The sequence below is a fragment of the Salminus brasiliensis genome, chromosome 23 (genome assembly GCF_030463535.1).
Source record: "Salminus brasiliensis chromosome 23, fSalBra1.hap2, whole genome shotgun sequence".
Classification (NCBI taxonomy): Eukaryota; Metazoa; Chordata; class Actinopteri; order Characiformes; family Bryconidae; genus Salminus; species Salminus brasiliensis.
In genome coordinates this window covers 5557215-5576842 of record NC_132900.1, presented here as the reverse complement: position 1 = coordinate 5576842, position 19628 = coordinate 5557215, and the positions used below count along the sequence as shown (strand labels likewise).

Genomic DNA, 19628 nt, shown 5'->3' with positions numbered 1-19628 from the left:
ACCTATTTATTTGTAGTGTGTATTAACCAAAAGTATTTAACTTTTAACCATTTTTTTTTAGCTCAAAACTATTATACAAAATGTTTTAGTCGTAATTTCTGTACTTTTTGTGATTTTTTGTGAAGTTTTTAATTTAATGTCCAATTATTCAGCGGAATTCCCAGCATTTAAAACCCAGTACTTTTGTATTTGAGCTCTAAACATTGGTTTCCTGGACAGAAATATTCAGTCTCTCTATTTTTCCTCATATTTTGATAGCCCCCTCTTCCGGACACAGACCCCTCCTCGCTCCCCGCGGTCACGTGACCCGCCCTCTTCCTGCAAAAACAACCCCTGTCAGGCTCGCCCCGCTGTTTACTATTACAGACCAGAAAATGGCGCAGGCTGGAGTGTTTCTAGAGCAGGACCAGTTCAACTGCTCAATCTGTCTGGACGTGCTGAAGGACCCGGTGACGGTGCCGTGCGGGCACAGCTACTGCAAAGGCTGCCTGAAAGGCTACTGGGACCAGGACGACTACCTGGGCATTTACGGCTGCCCCCAGTGCAGGCAGAGCTTCGCCCCGAGGCCCGTGCTGGGCAGGAACACTATGCTGGCGGACGTCGTGGACAAGCTGAAGAAAACGGGTCTCGGTTCACCAGCGGCTCCCGTGGCTCCTCTGGCCGAGCCCACGTACGCCGAGCCCGGGGACGTGGAGTGCGACGTGTGCACCGGCCGGAGGAATAAAGCCTTCAGGTCGTGCCTGGTTTGCTTGGCTTCGTACTGCGAAACGCACCTCAAGCCTCACTACGAGTCCCCAGCTTTCCAGAAACACAGGCTGGTGGCTCCGTCCAGCAGGCTGCAGGACAGCCTCTGCTCTCGCCATGACAAGCTGCTGGAGGTGTTCTGCAGGACAGACCAGCATTGTATCTGCTACCTTTGTCTGACCGAAGAGCACAAAGGCCATGACACTGTGCTGGCCTCAGCAGAGATGACCGAGAAAAAGGTAGCTAGTGTTGTCCGGTCTGGTTCTTCCAAGTGACTGCTGGGTTTTGTTGTGTTTGACTGATCTGGACAGCTGTGTGTCCATAAAGACCCGACAGGTGACCGGTCTAAAGCAGTGAGAGCAGAGAGTGCCAACATCTTTTTTAATAGATTGAAACATCTGGACACATCTCAACATCTTGATCTTCCTTTCGAACAATTTGGAGAGATGGGTGTAATATAACTAAATGCATAAAACCTGAGAAATGTCTATAATGCTATGTCCTGATCAGCTGCAGGTGGTTCGAGAGGATTATTCTGGAGGAGTCTGTCTTATTTAAACCTCAGACGTTTAGTCCGGTCTGCTCTTGATGGTTGAAGTGAGTGGTGAAGAAGATCACCATGGCCAGATCCAAAGAGCTCTCTGAGGCCTTTAGAAAGGAGGTCGTAGATGCGGACGAGTCTGGGAAGATGTTTGAAGGATCTCAGAACCTTCAGAAATCAGCCGTTCCATGTGGAGAACATTTAGAACCACTGCCAACAGGTCAGGTCATACCGTCCTGTCCATGCCGCAGGTTCAGCCTAAGAAGGTTCAGCCTAAGAAGGTTCGACCTACGAAGGTTCGGCCTAAGAAGGTTCAACCTAAGAAGGTTCAACCTAAGAAGGTTCAACCTAAGAAGGTTCAACCTAAGAAGGTTCAGCCTAAGAAGGTTCAGCCTAAGAAGGTTCAGCCTAAGAAGGTTCAGCCTAAGAAGGTTCAGCCTAAGAGCAAATCACATAATGTGTTAGAAAGGGGAAAGAAAATGTCCCAACAATCCTTAAATATCCTCACAGGACCTACAGGGAGCTCTTGCCACAGTTGATGTCAGACAGACGTCAGACATCATCTACCATCAGAAAGAGACCAAACAAGTTCTGTCACGATTCATCTGTCCAAAGTACATTGTTCCAGGAGTCCTAATCTTGGTCTTGGTGTCCTCTGCTAAACATCAATCTTGCCTTGATGTGTTTTTGTTGTTGTTGTTGTTGTTGTTGTTTTTGGACAGCAAGGGTGTCTTCCTTTCACTCCTCTCATGTAAATCACACTAACAAAATCACTTCACCGTGTGATTATGTGCTATTTCAGCCCATCAGTACTGATAATACAGCTCTAATTTTGAGAACTCTGAGAGTAGCAAGGTTTAATAGGCTGGTCGTCTTATTTAAATTATTAAATTATTATTGAAATCAAAATATTGACCGTTTTACTTTTGGCAGCTCATGTTTTCTTAGTCATGTTAAGTATGATTCATTGTGTCTATTAAAATAGGATCGCTTTTGTCAAGTCTGAAACATCTGCTGATCTTTGAATATGTCAGCATGCACCGGTGGACAGGGTACTATTAACTCCCTAACAGTTCCAGGACCTGTTGGTGGGTCCAAACATTTGTTGCTGAATTTTATACTTTAAGATCAAGTTGGCTATTTTGCTGTTGCTGATTAATAAGCCTTGTGGTGTAATAAGGCTGGGATTACCAGCACCATCACCACTACCTATGCTCAGGTGAAGACATTCCCTGATCCCACGATTCATTTGGGAATCTTTTCACGAATGTTCATGAAAATATGCTGTTTTCCGAATTTGGTGTTATTTATTGATGTTAAAACTTGGTTCTGCTGTGTTTACAGAACGCCCTGGCCGAGATGCAGAGGAATTCCCAGCAGAGGATTCAGGAGAGAGAGAAGGAGCTACAGGATCTGAGGCAGGCCACTCAGTGTCTCACTGTGAGTAGATGACTTGAAGGTGTTCCTCCCAAGGTTTCTTCCTCCAGCTTTGAGGGAGTTTTTCCTTGCCACTGTCGCCGTTTGGCTTGCTCACGGGGGTCTTTGATCCTTCATGTTATTTCTTCTTTCTTCTCTGTCCCTGTCCTTTATTAAGTACTAACCTGACTTCAGGGTTCCTTTAATCATCTGTAATCATCATCGTGATGTTCTTCTAGATTGGTCACTTTGTGTTTCTGTTGACTTAGGATTAGAGTGAAGGCTCTGTAGTTAAAATGAGTGGTGATGCACCAACTGTGTCTTTGATTTGATTAATTCAGGAAATTGTAACTGCTAGAATTGTTAGGTCTTCTCCAGTTCGTCTACTTTGCCACTGCCATCCCTGACAATGAACACAATTAGTGGATCCACAAGGTCTGCTTGTCAAGTCATCTGTATTCTGACCCGTTTGTCCTTTTTCCCAGCTCTCAGCACAGGCGGCTCTGGAAGAGAGCGAGCGGATCTTCACAGAGCTGGTGTGCTCCATAGAGCGGCGGCGCGGGGAGGTGAAGGAGCTGATTCGGACCCAGGAAAGAGCAGCCACGAGCCAGGCGGAGGAACTGCTCCGACAGCTGGAGCAGGAGATCGCAGAGCTGAAGAAACAAGACGCAGAGTTAGGCCAGCTGGTCCAAGCTGAGGACCATATCTCCTTTCTCCAGGTACTATGTCTTAAAGCAGCATGAGAGGAGGTGTAGACCACCTATTAAGAAAGCTGGGTCTTTGACACAATAATAACCTTGTAATACAGAGCATCCAGTGACATCTGGGCAAAGATGGACACGGAACAAAAAGCAATGGGCTTGGGACATGTAAATATGTGGGTTTTTTTATGGGTATTTGGTGCTTCAAGCTTTCGAGTTTGAGCACAGTTGGTTGTGTTGCATGCTGTATCCCTGTGGGTCCAGTATAATCGCTTACTGCAACACCACTAATCTCCTGCCTCTTCCTGTCTTGCATAATGTTCGTATTAAGAACTACAGGTCGGTATGCACTCAGCCTGCCACCACTGACGTACCCAACATTACCGTGGACCCAGGCTTTGCGTGTGTGATGAGTGCATTGTCCGAATTCCAGGCCCTGCTTGAGGATGTGTGCCAAGGTGGATTTGTAAATATCTCAGAGAAAGGTGAGTAGAAATACGAGTAGCTGTGAATGCTCTCAGTTGATGACAGTAAAAAGACTTAATCTACAGCTTCTTAACACCAGAAACAACAGGAAAGAAAGTATTATTATTAGTATTATAACCTGTGTTTCAATCATATCATACAGTGGGTTATACTAACTGCCTTTTTCTCTTGTTGACAGTGAGTGATGTTACCATTATTCAGAATAAGATACCAAAGGCGGAAACAGACCCGAACACAGGTGAGAGTTCAGTTGAAATAGTTTAATAATTAATAATAATAATTGAATAAAATAATAATACTTAATAAGTAGTGCCAATGCAGTATTAACACTAACACTAATTATGAATGTAGAGAATACATACGGTTGTTTAAAAGTTTTAGGGAGTTTTAGTTGAGTGTTTTTAGTGATGATGGTTATCATAACATGCACATTTGCTTAAATTTGCTTATTGCTTATTAAGTTTTAAAAACCAAACAATCAGTTGATTAATGGAGATCAATAATAATAATTAAAAAAACATTAGTTATACATATAATAGGGCTCCCACCTCACATGCAGCTTTCCTATTTATTTTTAAAAGGAAGACATTTTACATATACTTTCATTAATAAATTGTTTCAAGATTTAGCCATAGAAAAGCCCAAAATCATTCTTGTAGGGGTCAGTGTTTAATTATATAATGAATATATATTTTTACATCTATTTAGTTCTTGTAGAGTATTTTCCTTTCCCCCCCAATCTGGTACTGCCGTTCATCACCGCCTCTTTTTGAACTGATGAGGCATTGCCGGGCAGCCGACATGCTTTGAGGAAAGTGCCAGGTCCCCAGGTCCACAGACGCCTGTGCCAGCCAACATTCATTTTCTTTTATGAGACGGTAATCATACCGCGAAATCTGATTCTGTGATTCTGATATTATGCTAATATAATGCAAGCTCATAAGTCTCAAGTCATTTGTATACTATATATGTATAATTTAACCATAGACTGTTGTAGCAAAAATATTTATCCAAAATGCCTCATATTTATAAAGTGGTTATTAAATCTTCAGATGGATGCTTAATAAAAGCCACTAAATTGTTAAAATTACAGTGTATTATTTTAGAGCATCCTGTTGTCCCTCAGAATTATTGTAATACTTAATAAAACCCCCTAAAATGCCTTTTTAATATCTGGCTCATAGTATTTTAATCTACACCCTGTAAGTTATTACTGAGTTAAATAATTCAAGCTAATAAAATATCAAGTGATTCCAACATTTGGAGAAGTCGTGGCACTGCAGGGTTGAGCAGCTTCTAATTTTGTCGTTTTTCAGATTATGGCAAATCCTGTTTGTATGCGAGACTCCTCTGTGAGGATTTGTAAACACTCAGCGGATTAAAAGTGATTTTAATAATGAACTAATTCTTTTACAGCTCTTCCGGTGGTCCCAGTTGCTCTGCCAGCAGTTCCGATTTTGCACAGCTTTGGCAGCCAAAGCGTCTTTGGAGTTCCGGCACCCACGTTTAGCGGGTTTACGTTCACGTCATTTGGTGAGTGTAGCCACGGAGCTCTGATAATTTGCACTACAAATAAGAATGAATTTACCTAATTTGATTGAATTTATGCATGTTGTGCATAAATCCCATTGAAATGCTGCTGTGATGATGTGTAAGGGAGACGGCAGGCTTTAAAAGTCAAAGCAGGTGTTGTCTTGAAAGCAAGGATATGGAGACATGAATGGAGGCCTGAATGTTGCTATATCCTAGCTTTGTAAAGCAAACAGCAGTTTAGCATATGATCACATTTGCACAGTTTCTCTCTAACCTTATATGCAGTCAGTCAGTCAGGACATGTTTGCTACATTAGCTACATTAGCTTTCAGACACCAAACAAGTAATAAGAGTATAGAATCTTATGCAAAAGTTAGGGCATCCTAGGTGTGTTTTCTTAAATGAGAAATAATAAACGCAGCCTCTGGAGCTGAGCAAACGTAAAACACAGTTTACAATTTAGTATCTGGCTAAATGCACTTAACACATCAGCCAAATATGGTTTAAAAGAGGTCCCTAAACTTTGGTTACAAATGTCCTGGTTGATCGGCTGTAATTGGGCGTCATTTTTCTAAAATCTGTCACTGTAAAGTTTTTGGTTCCTTATCCCCTTTCCATTTCTTCTGCTTTAGGTTCCAGACCTCCTGGCCCTCGATTGAGAACACAGCAGCGGAGGAGACGGAGGTAGCCTCATCCAGGCAGGGCCAAGAACTGACCAGTATTCATAATTTGTTTTATTTGCAGTTGTATGTGCATGATTTCTTTCAGTTTTTTATTATTATTATTATTATTATTATTATTATTATTATTTAAAATCTGCACTAATTTAACTACATGAGACTGATTGATTGCAGAGGGTATCAGAGGTTTATTCTTTTTTTATTTTGAAAAAATGATACTGAAAAAAGTAGCAAGTTTTATTTTCACAGGACAATGCCAGCGAGCTGCTCACATCCATTACGTAGCATGACCTCATCAGTGACTCGTATTCTGTTGCCGTATCTAAAGCATCATTGAGCATTTCTATACGACTCAAAATATTATTATGTACAGTATTAAACAGAAACCGTGTAATTATTCAACCAGTGTGCACAAAAAATGAACAATTACTGCAGGCTTTTAAAAGTTATGTTAATTGATATTTGTTAATGAAGTATGTGTGAACTGTCAGATTTGTCAGTTTGTGAAATAATGTCTTATGTGAGGCATTTTTACAACTGCAATGCCAAAATACTTATTTTTCATAACATGGAAAATAAAGTGTTTTTCCAAGTGACTTCATGATTGTGTTGTAAAGATACAGGGGAATCGGCCGGTTGTGTTCAGCATTTGTTCATTGTTGGATTGATTTATTTACACAATTCCATGATTTACATATCGTCTCTGTCCAAGGAAAACATCTGTCTCCAAAACAGTGACTTTACAGGAAAAGACAAAATGGTCTCAACTTTGAATAGACGTCCATGTAGAGTAAGAGTTTAAGCATTTCTGTCTGTCTCTAGCTGTCTGTCTATCCATCTTTCTATCTATCCATCGGACTATCTGCCTGTCTATCCATTTTTATATGGACAACCCACATATATGGACAAAAGTAATGGGACATTTATTCATTATTTCTTCTTAAATCAAGGGTATTAAAAAAGAGTTGATCCTGCTTTTGTTGGAGTATCTGTCTCTACTGTCCAGGGAAGAAGGCTTTCTACTAGATTTTGGAGGAGCATTGGTGTAAGGATTTGATTGCATTCAGTGACAAGAGCATTAGTAAGGTCAGAGTGTTGGATGATCACCACACCACCTCATTCCTAACTCCCCAACCATCCCTCATTCCAGAGAACACAGTTCCTCCACTGCTCCACAGCTCAAAGCTAGGGGACTTTATACCCCTCTAACCCATGCCTGGCATTAGGTTCATGTTTATCTGAGTCCTATTCTATTGGCAAGAAGGAAGAACCACTCAGCCGTTGGCTTTAAACTTAAAGACCTTGCAAAGGTTCTTCACAGTCACGTGTCTCATTTATAAAAATGGTTCTTTATAGAACCGTCTATTGGAAGGTCCTTGGGGGTGACCTACACTCACCAAATGTTTTTTTTTTTCCCCAATGGTATTGAACCGAAGAACCAATTAAAAAAAAAAAAGATGGTTCCTTCAAATGGTTTATTGGGTCCCAGGACCATTTACATAAGGATAACCATTTCCACCACTGTTAAGAACCATTTAAGCATTAAAACTGTTGGATGAGTTGTCATGGATCTACATAGAACCACTGCCTTTACTACAGAACCTTATACTACAGAAAGTCTACACTCTGTAAGCAAACAGGGTTCTACATGGTACCGAGAAGAGTTCTTTGGCTAATAATGACAGTGGACCCTTTTGTTTGTGGCAACCACAATCACCATTTGTGTTGAACGCAGATGGAATTTGACCTCCACCCATAACACATCCATGTAGGGAACACGCAAGGTCAGAGCTGAGGGCTGCCTTTGCTGCAGCACCTGGGAGCAGAGAGGGTTAAGGGCCTTGTTCAATGGCCCAACAGTGGCAGCTTAGTATTCCAAGGTATCAAACCCACAACCATTTGATCAATAACCCAGTTGTACCACTAAGATCTGCATAGAACCATTTTACAAGGTGATTTGGTCTACACCCTTTAAAGCATTACAATGGTTCTTCTGTGAGTTTTCATGATTCTACATAGAACCATTGCCTTTACTAATCAGCCCTTTTGGAAAAGGTGTGGTCATCATAAGAGCAAGGGAAACCTTTTTAATCCTGATCCAGTTCCGAGTCTTTGTTTTAAGCACAGTGTTCAGAGCACCATCTGGTGTCCTCAAGGTACCATTAATGGACATTGTTGCCCAGCCGGCTGCAGCAGCAGTGCGGGCGTTCTCAGAAGGTAAATAAAGGAGTTGAGGTTCTGCAGTGTGAAGCTACTGCACTGAACCGCTCTGTTTTACCAGCGGGAGAACCGCTCACCTTTCTCTGTTTTTAAACCTTTCAGAACCGAGTGGAGGCTAACGCTAATGCTAACATACACGCACACGCTATAGAAAGCCCAATCATACACACAGCACATTCACCCACTATAAACCAGCTATTACACACCAGTAGACCAACAACCACTGATATCAGTCCAGAGTGTGTACCACTACACACACTCTCTCACACACACACACAGGAAGTGATCAGACTGCAGTGTTGTAAAGGAGCTGGGAGCTGATTGGTCAGGAGGGAGGAGAGTCAGACTGAGATATTAAACACTATAAAACATCATTTTAAGAAACTAAACTAAATCAGTCAGTCCAGAATGTCTGATTATAGAAACTGATACAGAAAAATAAAGGATTTTACTGATTGGATTAATCAGCAGCTCTGATCTGATCTAAACTGTGAGGCTGGATTAATTATCTAAACACAGAGATCAGATCGGTATCGGCTAATACTCAGCATTAAGAGACTCAAATTGGGGCAAATTAACCTGATTGGGACGTCTCTACTCTTGGTTCTACTTTGGCCTTCCTCCAAGGCCTGTACTGAACCCTTTTCTAAGAGTATAGTGTGTCCACTCAAACGCTCACTTTTCATTTGTAAATGATTTCCCTGCTATCATCCTGTCACTTCCATGCAAAGCAGACTCCTCCACCTGCTGCACTTCCACGCCCAGGGCAGTAAACGTCCTTCCACTGTGCCGATCTTGCGCGAGATTGGCTGCTGCGGGCTATTTGTAGCACAACCTGGATCACCTTTCGCCTGTACAGCTGTTTCTCACGCCCAGTGTGTACATAAACCCTATTGTGTCCTTCCCTCTCTGTCTCTCTCTCTCTCCCTCTCTCTCTCTCCCGCTCCCTCCCTCGCTCGCTCTGCCTTTGTACCCTTATCTCCCTCGCCCTTGCCACACGCCAAAGTGCGCTTGGCGAAAATGGCAGCCGCCACCGCCGCCGCCGCCACTATCTCTGTGGACGAGGACCAGTTCTGCTGTCCCGTGTGTCTGGAAGTGCTGAGGGATCCGGTGACCATTCCCTGTGGCCACAGCTATTGTATGGACTGCATCAAAGGCTACTGGAGGAAAACCGAGCACAAGACCGGCTACAGCTGCCCTCAGTGCAGGAGAGGCTTCAACCCGAGGCCCGTCCTGGCCAGGAACACCATGCTGGCCGAGCTGGTGGACAAACTGAGGGAGGCCGGGGTTCAGGAAGGCCCTCGCGGCTCAGCCAGAGCAGCGGACGTGGAGTGTGACGTTTGTTCTGGGAGAAAGAGGAAAGCCATCAAGTCCTGCATCAAGTGCTTGGCCTCCTACTGTGAGGTTCATCTCAAGCAGCACAACGAGCGCGACCGCTCCAAAACCCACAGGCTGACAGAGGCCACCAGACAGCTGCAGAGAAGGGTGTGTTCTCAGCACAGCAGGCTGTTTGAGCTCTACTGCCGCACGGACCAGCAGTTCATTTGCTGCCTGTGTACCACGGACGGACACAATGGACATCATGCGGTAGCAGCTGTGGAGGAGAGGGTGGAAAAGCAGGTGACCTTTCAATTCCTTTCACTTGAACTTTATCTTATGCTCGTAAACAGACCTTGTGCCAAAGCAGCTTTCCAGAAATGATGGTCCCAATTCCTCGGCTACTAATTTCTTCTTGGAAAATCTTGGAAATCTCAGAAAGTCAAAACACATCAAAGCTAGTTCAGATATCTAATCATGTTGAGACTGCCGTGCAAATATTGAGAGATCATTGAACCAAGAGAGTGGTTTGTCTAAGATGAGGGAGGCTGAGGGAGGCTGAGGGCGGTGGAAGGCAGGTTTCCGGGAGTAAAGATTAAATCTAATCCCGGTTTTGTTAAATTAGGCTTAAGAATGTATCCAGTTCCTTCCTGGCTATAGTCGGAGAACCTGGCCTGCACTGTCGGTTGCTATGAACCCTGTAGTGACGCAGCAGTGAGCGTCTATCTGAGCGAGGAGTAAACGAAGCCAGCTGAAAGACAAGAAAAACAAGCCTGGTCCATAAGAGGTGCTTCAAACAACAGAGGAAATACAGTCTTGTGCAGAAGTGTAGGCACCCCTGGTCAAATGGCAAGTGGTTCAAGTGTTTTTAATTTTTGTGTTTTTAAGATTTTCTACAGAGCCACACTTCTGCAGTAATTATTCATTATTAATTATAATTTCTTCTTATTTACGTGCAAAAGTATTGGCACATTGCCATTACTTATTATTCCTGCCTTGAGCCCAGGGATTCCGGATAAGCTCTGGACCCACCACAACTCTGACCGGAAAGAAGCAGATAAGATCTGATGGATGGTTGAATAAATGTATGGCTAACAGGAGGTGTGGTCTACCTTTGCTGTAAAGCGGTAGCATTTGAGGCTGGCGCAACAGGTAGTGCCTGTATATGTGTAGCTTTAGGGTGCCAGGGGCTGCGGGTTCAATTCTTGCTCTGGTGCTCTGACACTCTGTCCAGGGGGTTGTTCCTGCCCTGCGTCCAGTGATTCTGGGTATTTGCTGGGACCCTAACAAAGAAGTTGTTGAATACACAGGAATTGTGTATATATTTGGAAATATTAGGATATGTGATTTGTTTACTAACCTTCACTTAGAAAAGCAACAGAATGCGTTGAAAACTGAACATGGCCCAAACTTTTGCCAAGACCGTATACCAGGCTGGGAAGGAAAGGAGAAACTTACATGTAAGGCCGTTTACATGGTACATGAATGAGAGAAGAATGGATGTTAAGGGACAATTGAAAAGGAAGGATTGTTTGTAAAGGATTGATGGCTTGTAAAGGATGGATTATTTGTGAAGGATGGATGGTTTTTAAAGGTTTGATGGTTTGAAAAGGAATGATGGTTTGTAAAGGATTGATTGTTTGTGAAGGACGGGTGGTTTGTAAAGGATTGATGGTTTGTAAAGAACGGAAGGCTTGTAAAGGTTTGATAGCTTGTAAAGGAAGGATGGCTAGTAAAGGACGGGTGGTTTTTCAAAGGGTTGATGGTTTGTAAAGAACGGAAGGCTTGTAAAAGATTGATGGCTTGTAAGGAGCGGAAGGCTTGTAAAAGATTGATGGCTTGTAAGGAGCGGAAGGCTTGTAAAGGATGGATGGCTTGTAAAGGACGGGTGGTTTGTAAAGAATTGATAGTTTATAAAAGATTGATAGTTTGTAAAGAACGGAAGGCTTGTAAAGGTTTGATGGCTTGTAAGGAGCGGAAGGCTTGTAAAGGATGGATGGCTTGTAAAGGACGGGTGGTTTGTAAAGAATTGATAGTTTATAAAAGATTGATAGTTTGTAAAGAACAGAAGGCTTGTAAAGGTTTGATGGCTTGTAAAGGATGGATTGTTTGTAAAGGAATGATGGTTTGTAAAGGATGGATTGTTTGTGAAGGATGGGTGGTTTGTAAAGAACGGAAGGCTTGTAAAGGGTTGATGGCTTGTAAAGAATGATAGTTTGTAAAGGATGGATTGTTTGAGAAGGCTTGATGGCTTGTAAAGGACGGCTGGTATGTAAAGAATTGATAGTTTGTAAAAGATTGATAGTTTGTAAAGAACGGAAGGCTTGTAAAGGTTTGATGGCTTGTAAAGGATGGATGGTTTGTAAAATATAACACTTATTTCCTTTTCCTGTGAAGTTCCCACTTTGGAGACAAGGCTTTTGTCCCAGCAGTAATGGTATATATAGCGTAGTAGATTCATGTGAGTGTGTGTATATGTAATAAATGTCTTTTGTATTTATTGGAATTCATGGCTTTAAAAAGACAGGTAATTCAAAAGTAATGGGAAGTAATTGGATTACTTTATTACAGTAATCATTTGGATTACATTGTAATTACATTATTATTGAACAGGTAATCAATGATATGTACCGAAGTTAAACCTCCTATCCCTGACTGTGCAGCTGCCTGTAAGAAGGCAGTGTGTAATGTGAGCGAGAAGATCAGAGTGGTGATCTAATTCAGTGGGAGGAGGGTTGGTGTGTGTGTGTGTGTGTGTGGGGGGGGGGGGGTTGAATGATGAATGTCATCATTTCGGATTGTGTTCAGTATGACCTGGGTGGCTTTACTTGCTCTGCACTGTGCTGGTTAAGTGCCCAAATCCTCTCCTAATACAAAAAAACAGCCCTGAATAGCAGGAGCTCAGGGTGAATAGGCCTCCAGACAAATGACAGTGTAGTCTTGAGAAATGTCAGCGGCTCAGGAACCAAAATTGGGGTCGCAGGGTTGAAAGCTCTGGGATGGTCCTGTGGTTTGCAGGATGAATATTTTCCATATAGGCCTACAGAAACTTCTTTTATCAAAGTAATTGCCAAAAACGCATGGAGCTGACATTTGATTAAAGCAATTGTTTGATGGAGGAACACAATTTTTACTTTTTTCCCTCAGGGAAGACACGGTTGGTGTGATTACCCAGCCGTGCCCCAGTTGGCTTGCAGGTAAGCTTGAGCTCTGAGTGGGCTTGTACATGTGATGTTACTGGGCTCCATAATTACAGCCTACCTTAATCTCACATGGGTGCCATCTAGGCCACATGTGCAGTGTAGATCCCATGTTTAACCCCTTCTGATCCCATCACTGACCCTGGTGGGCATCCATATGTGGGACCTCAGTGGCTGTGGACAGGAAGGGTTGATGTTGGGTGGGGAAGGTCAGAGTTTAGAGGAACACTGACAAAGGGAGGTGCTTATCTGATGGCTTGTGCCATAGTGGGTCATTGGAGCATGGATGAAGCATGGGCCCTATATGTAACACCACAAATTCCCAAGATGTGAAGCCTGTATGGTTAGTCAGACTGGTTTTGTCCATGGGTTCCATGTTCGACCCACATACGGAGACCCAACAGAGTCCCACCTGGGTCAGTGATGGGACCAGGAAGGCTTGAACATGGGGCCCCATCTGGGTTGTACACTGCACATGGGGTCTAGATGGGACCCATGTGAGATTAGGGTGGGCCATTAACAACATATGTACACAAGATACAGGAGCTACGAAGCTAATGTCGCTAACAAACAATGGGCAACTATGTACTAACAATTAGCATTAGCAACCGGCAAACTGCTGTCTTTGCTTTAGCAGCCATAGGTGTTATTGGTCTGATTTTAAAGAGCTGTTTGTCCAGCACTGTGGACAGTCTGTATCTGGAAAGGTGCCCGCAAGGCTTGTGGTGTTGTGGCAACCTAATGTGCATTGTGCATGTTACTCCCAAAACAGAGGCAGTTAGAAGAGGCCTTCAGAAGAGCAAAGCAGAGGAGCAAGGAGAAAGAGAAGGAGCTTAGGAACATTATGAAATACCTGAAGGTAAGTTCTCAGCAGTAGTGGTCAGTGTATGGCCCTGTGAGTTCAACCCCTCCTGACCCTGTGAAAGCATATCACTGATATTAAACAGGGGTATTTATAGAAGCACTTCAACTTAAAGGACCAGTATCACAAAAAGAAACCCTGACATTTCCTCATTTTTTGAAAGAAGACTGTGGGGTACTATGCACCAATTAGCCATAACATTAGCACCACTGACAGGTGCAGTGAAAAACATTATCTTCACCTACAGTGGCATCTATCTGTCAAGGGATGGATATATCAGGCAGTAAGTGAATGGTCAGCTCTTGAAAGTACTGAAGGTGTTCCCAGTATGCAGTGGACAGTGCCTACATAAAGTGCTCCAAGAAAGGAACCACCTGTGAACCAGCGACAGGGTCATGGGCACCTAAGAACCATGGTGGCCGCGCCTCACAAATTACGGGACACAAACGATGAGATCTGGGGTATTTATAGAAGGGTCTTGGTGCCAGATACCACAGGTGGCCTTCCTAGGCCACGAATTCTCAGATCTGTTGTGGCGACACAAGGCGAACCTACTCAGTGTTTAGGCAGGTGGTATTAATGTTCTGGCTGATTGGTGTATAAATGAGTCTGTATACACAAGGCTAAAGGAGGAGCATGTTTTGCAGTTACCATGTTGTGATATCACTACCATAAACATGCTTAAAAGGGGAAGTTCTCCAATTTCTACCTAATGCCAGGCATGGGCTAGTTGGGTATACAGCCCCCCCCCAGCACTTTTGTGTCCCAATACTTGTGTCCGTATAGTGTATTTTGGGGGTGGGTCTTAATGCCTCGTCCCTCCGATTAGCGTTCTGCACAGGCGGTGGAGGAGGACAGTGAGAGGATCTGCGCCAAACTGATCCGCTCCATCGAGAGGAGACACGGCGAGGTGAAGGAGCTGGTCAGGGCTGAGGAGAGGGCGGCACTGGCCCAAGCAGAGGGGCTGCTGGAGTGCCTGGAGCAGCAGATAGAAGATCACAGGAGAAGGGAGAATGAACTGGAGCAGCTTTCGCATACAGAGGATCATATCCATTTCCTACAGGTAACTGCAACAGGGTTACTTCAAAGGTCCGGAGTTCGTGGCTCGACTGGGCTAGTTAGTTCCACACACTGGGGGCCACGTCGCAGCGGATGAAAACACAGTCGGATACTGAAAGGACGAAGGGCAGAGGCTTACAATGGGGCCTTTTTGTTTCTGCTTCTGGCTTCAGGTGGACGGCCTTTTCAGGTCGTCTGACTGTTGGAGTCTCGCTTGAATTTACCCCCCTCAACAACTGTCTGCTTTTCACCTGTAGAAATGCAAGGCCCTGTATGCAGCAGCAGAGCCTGAGGATCTGCCGTGCGTTGATGTCCATCCATACTTTTCCTTGATGATTCTGAGAAGAGCCCTCACTGAGCTGAGAGAGCGAATGAATGATGTGTGTGACAGGGAGTTATCCAGGATCTCTGATTTAAGTGAGTTTTTATATTATTATTATTTTTTTATAATTTTTTTTTTATATATATATAACTTTCCTCACAATTTGTTTCTGCCCATTTCCCCTCCCGCTAGCGCTAGCAACACTAGGCGCATGTGTACAGGCAAAAAGACACATGAAGGGCTCCAAGTGGCTCAGGAGTGGCTAACGCGCTAATGTTGTGACCCCGAGGATTGAGAGCACGAATCCCAGCTCATGTTGCTCTGCCATCAGCAGCTGGAGCTTTCCTCAGAGGGTGTTGGCTGCCTAGTCATGCTGTTTGAAAAGAGGCAGTGGCTGGCTAGCAATGCTCCCGACACAAGGAGGGTAAGGACTTATCGCATGTCTCCTCTGATACATGCAAAGCCGGCCACTGCCTCTTTATTTTTCTGAAGACTCACTCGGAGGAAAGTGCCAGGGCCCCAGCTAACAGTGTAACTGTGTCGGCCACCGTTGTTTTAAGAGTGATGAGGGGAGAGAGCAATTGTGCCAGTTGTGCTCTCTCAGACTCTGGTCACTGATGGCAAAGCGGCACGGCTCAAACTCCCGACCCATGGGTCAAAGCGGCGACATATTAGACTGCTGAGCCACTCAGAGATACAAGGCCCAAATAAGATACACCCTGGATAATGGAGGCCCAGAAGATCTAAGGCTATGTTCACATTACAAGCCTCATTAATCAATTCTGTATGTATAAGTGACCTGTATTGATACGTTTATGCACATCACCTCCGACACCTGCCAGTGCTGGCTGATGCCAGCAACACTAGGCGCATGTGTACAGGCTCCAAGTGGCTCAGGAGTGGCAAACGCGCTAATGCTGTGACCCCGAGGATTGGAAGCAGGAATCATCAGGCTCATGTTGCTTTGCTATCAGCAGCCGGAGCCTGAGAGGGCCCCCCCTCTTCACTCTAAATGTGATGCTGGCTGGCACAGGCGTCTGTTGGCTGATGTATCAGAGCTGGGGATTCTGAGCTTTCCTCAGAGGGTGTTGGCTGCCTAGTGACACTGTTTGAAAAGAGGCAGTGACTGACTTTACCTGTATTGAAGGAGGCATGAGCTTGTCCTCACCGTCCTAGTGTCGGTTAAAATAAAGAAATGAGGGGGGGGGGGGAGGTGCATGAAATCTGACCTGACCATTCACATTCATGTGGCACAACCACAAATTGTATGGATCTGATCTTGTCACGCATACGAAAGACCATTTTGTTTCTTAACAAAATTTCTGAGGCCCACCTGATTGTTTTCCAGATTTTTGCTCTCCGATCCCAACACACAAGGTTAGAGGACAAATATGGAACCATCTGGTAGGCTCTAGGTCTAGGTTGAGGAACAATAATTTAACTAGTTTTCCCAATCCTGGTCCTGGAAAGTCTCTGTATGGCATATTTTCGTGTTGTCCCTGCTCTTAACACCCTTGATCAAACTAATTCACTTCTTAACAAAGTTAAGTATTCCAGGACACAACTGGGAAGCAATGCTCTGAGGCCTTCAGAGCCCACATTTTTGCTTATCTCAACTCTCAAAATGGTTGGATACATCAAAACCATGGACTGTCTGGGGGCACTTGGAAAAACAGACAGCAGATGAAGTGGCCAAATCAGATTTTTTGGGCTGTTCACACTTTTCTTTTTACGTCCCACACTCGTCTGAACAGTTCATGATCCTAATCTGGCATGCATGCGCAAAAGAGCAGAGCTTAACTGCATCACTGGAGCTATCCAGGAGTTCCAGTGGCCGACAGCTGGGGTTATTATCGCGTTCGAGGTCGCAGTAAAAAAGCAGAGCCCTCTTGTGGCCACATTCAGCCCTTTCTTTAGACATTTCTTGAAAAACACTGAGCCGTTCGCAATATGAGCCTTCTGATTTAGTCTGAATAGAGACCCTAAATACTGTACACCTTGCTGTCCCGCCACTGGAAGCCTCCCTTACTGCTTTTGTCATAAAAATGTCAGATTCAGTGTGTTTTTTGCTGGATTTGGGCCACTTTCACCTGCTGTGTGAACTTGTGAAGTCAGCTATCCAAGTCATCCACCTTTCAGTAGAAAACTTGTGTGTGTGTGTGTGTGTGTGTGTCGTTTACACTGTAAATATCGCTGATGATCTTGTCCTCTACTGCCTGTTTGCTTACAGTTAAAGACGAGCAGAGCGGCTCAGATGAACCTACCCCATGTGCTCCTGTACACACCGAAATAGGTACTGCACGCCACACATGCCTTCCAGCGACTCGGCCATGAAATCTAACCCATCCCATCTTTACGTAAGACACGAAGACCATCCAATGTGAGCTAATTACTCTCTCAAATGGTTTTCAGCTCCCCCTGCAAAAAGTGCGGACCAACCACAAAGCGAGCCAAAGGCGAGGGCAGACTTCTTGCAGTGTAAGCATACTCTCAGGTCACTGCTCTTCAAAAGACATGCTTATTAAAAGCTACATTGGAGGTAACGTGGCGTTCTTTGCCATGTAGTAACTTCAGTGTAATGTTCACGCTTAATAAATCAATCACCGAGGCTTATTCATGGGCTTAGCTCATGACTTCAGCTGAGCCACACTGCAAAGCTAACAGCAGCGTTGGATTTCTTTCCCTCAGACTGCTGTGAGGTGACGCTGGACCCAAACACTGCCAACTCCTACCTCTGCCTGGCTGATGGAAACCGAAGGGTCAGCACAGGTCACGAGTCTCAGAATTACCCAGACCTTCCGGAAAGGTTCAGCAGCTTGGCTCAGGTGCTAGGCAAAGAGGGCCTGTCCGGACGCTGCTACTGGGAGGTAGAATGGGCTGGAAATGGTGGGATCGCTATTGGAGTTTCTTACAAGGGGATCATCAGGCACAGTGGGGGCATGGAGAGTAAACTTGGCTGCAATTCTAAGTCCTGGAGTCTGGACCTCTCTGATGGCCTTTGCACATTTCAGCACAACAAAACCAAGATTGAGATACCAACTCCCATTTCTCCCAGGATAGGAGTGTACCTGGACCACAAGGCAGGGACTTTGGCCTTCTACTGCATCTCTCCAAGAGGGGACACCATGACCGTGCTCCACAGGGTACAGACAACATTCTCCCAGCCACTCTACCCTGGATTCTGGATCGGGCTGGGCTCTACCCTGAGAGTGTGCCCCATTTTTAACTTATCAGCTTAGGCACTGCATCACTGTTCAGTTGGCAGGAAACTTTCATCATCTCCTTGGAATGATCAGAATGGATTTCTGCAGGATTCTGCATCGTCAACATTGTGAGCAAATTAATTACAAACAGTGTCATTCAAACTCCGATTTTTCAGCTTGTGCATCTTCCATTTTTGGTTGTAAGGTACACTATATGTCCAAATGTTTGTGGACACTTCTTCTAATGAATGCATTCAGCTACTTTATCTTGCACCCATTGCTGGCACATATGTGCGAATGCCCACACACAGACAGTCTAGTCTAGTCCCTGCATAAGTATGTCCAATAGAACAGGACTCTGGGGCAGATGCCTAACACCAGGCGTGGGTTAGAAGGGTATGACCCCTCCGCACTGAGCTGTGGAGCAGTGAAACTATGTTTCCTGGAATAATGGAATAATGGTTCTCCATCCTACACTTTTGGGAGGAGTCGGGAAGCTGGGGATGAGGTGGGGTGGTGTCAGGCTGTTGGATGATCCTCACTAATGCTCTCGTTGCTGAATGCAGTCAAATAATCCTTACAGTTCGTCTTGGGACAACGAGCAGGTGTCCCAATACTTTTGTCCACCATGTCTTTTAAAGGCCAACACCTCTGTACAAAATGGTTTTGGTTCATGTATGTTTCTGGGTTGCCTAGGTTCAGCTGTTTTGCTTTGGACCATAACTAGGGCTTGGAATTGATCCCTTAAAAGGGTCAAAATCCAGGCATTTGGGAATCAAGAGTCAACTTCAAAAACCTGGAAAGACCAAGGAGCTGCTGGAGAAGAATCAGCTACAGTTTAGCGTTACCTGCATCAGCCGGACTGGTTCAAAAGCTTGGCTCAGGTGCTAGACAAAGAGAGGGCTTCCACAGACGCTGCTACTGGGAAGTAGAATGGGCCGGAAATGGCACAATCACCGCTGACGTTTCTTACAAAGGGATTATCGGGCACTGTGGGGGCTCAGAGGGTAAACCGGGCTTCCACCTTAAAGTCCTCCAGTATGAACCTCTCTGATGACCTTTGCACATTTCAGCACAATAAAAGAAAGCTAGAGATACCAACTCCCACTTCACCCAGGATAGGAGTGCACCTGGATCACAGAGCCAGGAGCTGCCTGAGGAGAATCAGGTACAGTTTAGATTCAGTTCATTTAGCTGGTCATATGTCCCTTATGTTATGAATCACATACACCAGTCAGCCATAACATTAGTACTACTCACATCTGAAGTGAAAAACGTCATCATGCATCTACAGTGGCAGTCCTGAAGCTGATGTGTTAACAGCAGGAGAAATAGTCAAGCAGA

At 44.5% G+C, this 19628-nt stretch overlaps 1 protein-coding gene across 2 annotated transcripts; it reads left to right on the top strand.

The window, feature by feature from the left end:
- Window positions 1–285: 285 nt before the first annotated feature.
- Window positions 286–19028, top strand: ftr87 (finTRIM family, member 87). 2 transcript variants are annotated; one of them, XM_072669356.1, is made up of 9 exons: window positions 286–983; window positions 2630–2725; window positions 3187–3420; window positions 13611–13697; window positions 14530–14763; window positions 15017–15176; window positions 17312–17374; window positions 17494–17559; window positions 17770–19028. In XM_072669356.1, exons 1-9 carry the CDS (start codon window positions 375–377, stop codon window positions 18318–18320), a joined length of 2100 nt encoding a protein of 699 aa, XP_072525457.1. In that variant the 5' UTR covers window positions 286–374; the 3' UTR covers window positions 18321–19028. The 2 variants fall into 2 exon arrangements, with proteins under 2 accessions (XP_072525457.1, XP_072525456.1); XM_072669355.1 differs by lacking the exons at window positions 286–983; window positions 2630–2725; window positions 3187–3420 and adding an exon at window positions 9333–9941.
- Window positions 19029–19628: the final 600 nt, after the last annotated feature.

What these genes read in the sequence shown, in the direction of transcription:
- ftr87 (XM_072669356.1), top strand. Translation starts at nt 375, where the DNA reads ATGGCGCAGGCTGGAGTGTTTCTAGAGCAGGACCAGTTCAACTGCTCA. An exon ending in AGGCCACTCAGTGTCTCACT is followed by an intron (nt 2,726 to 3,186) that starts GTGAGTAGATGA and finishes CCTTTTTCCCAG; the next exon opens with CTCTCAGCACAGGCGGCTCT. An exon ending in GAGGGCAGACTTCTTGCAGT is followed by an intron (nt 17,560 to 17,769) that starts GTAAGCATACTC and finishes TCTTTCCCTCAG; the next exon opens with ACTGCTGTGAGGTGACGCTG.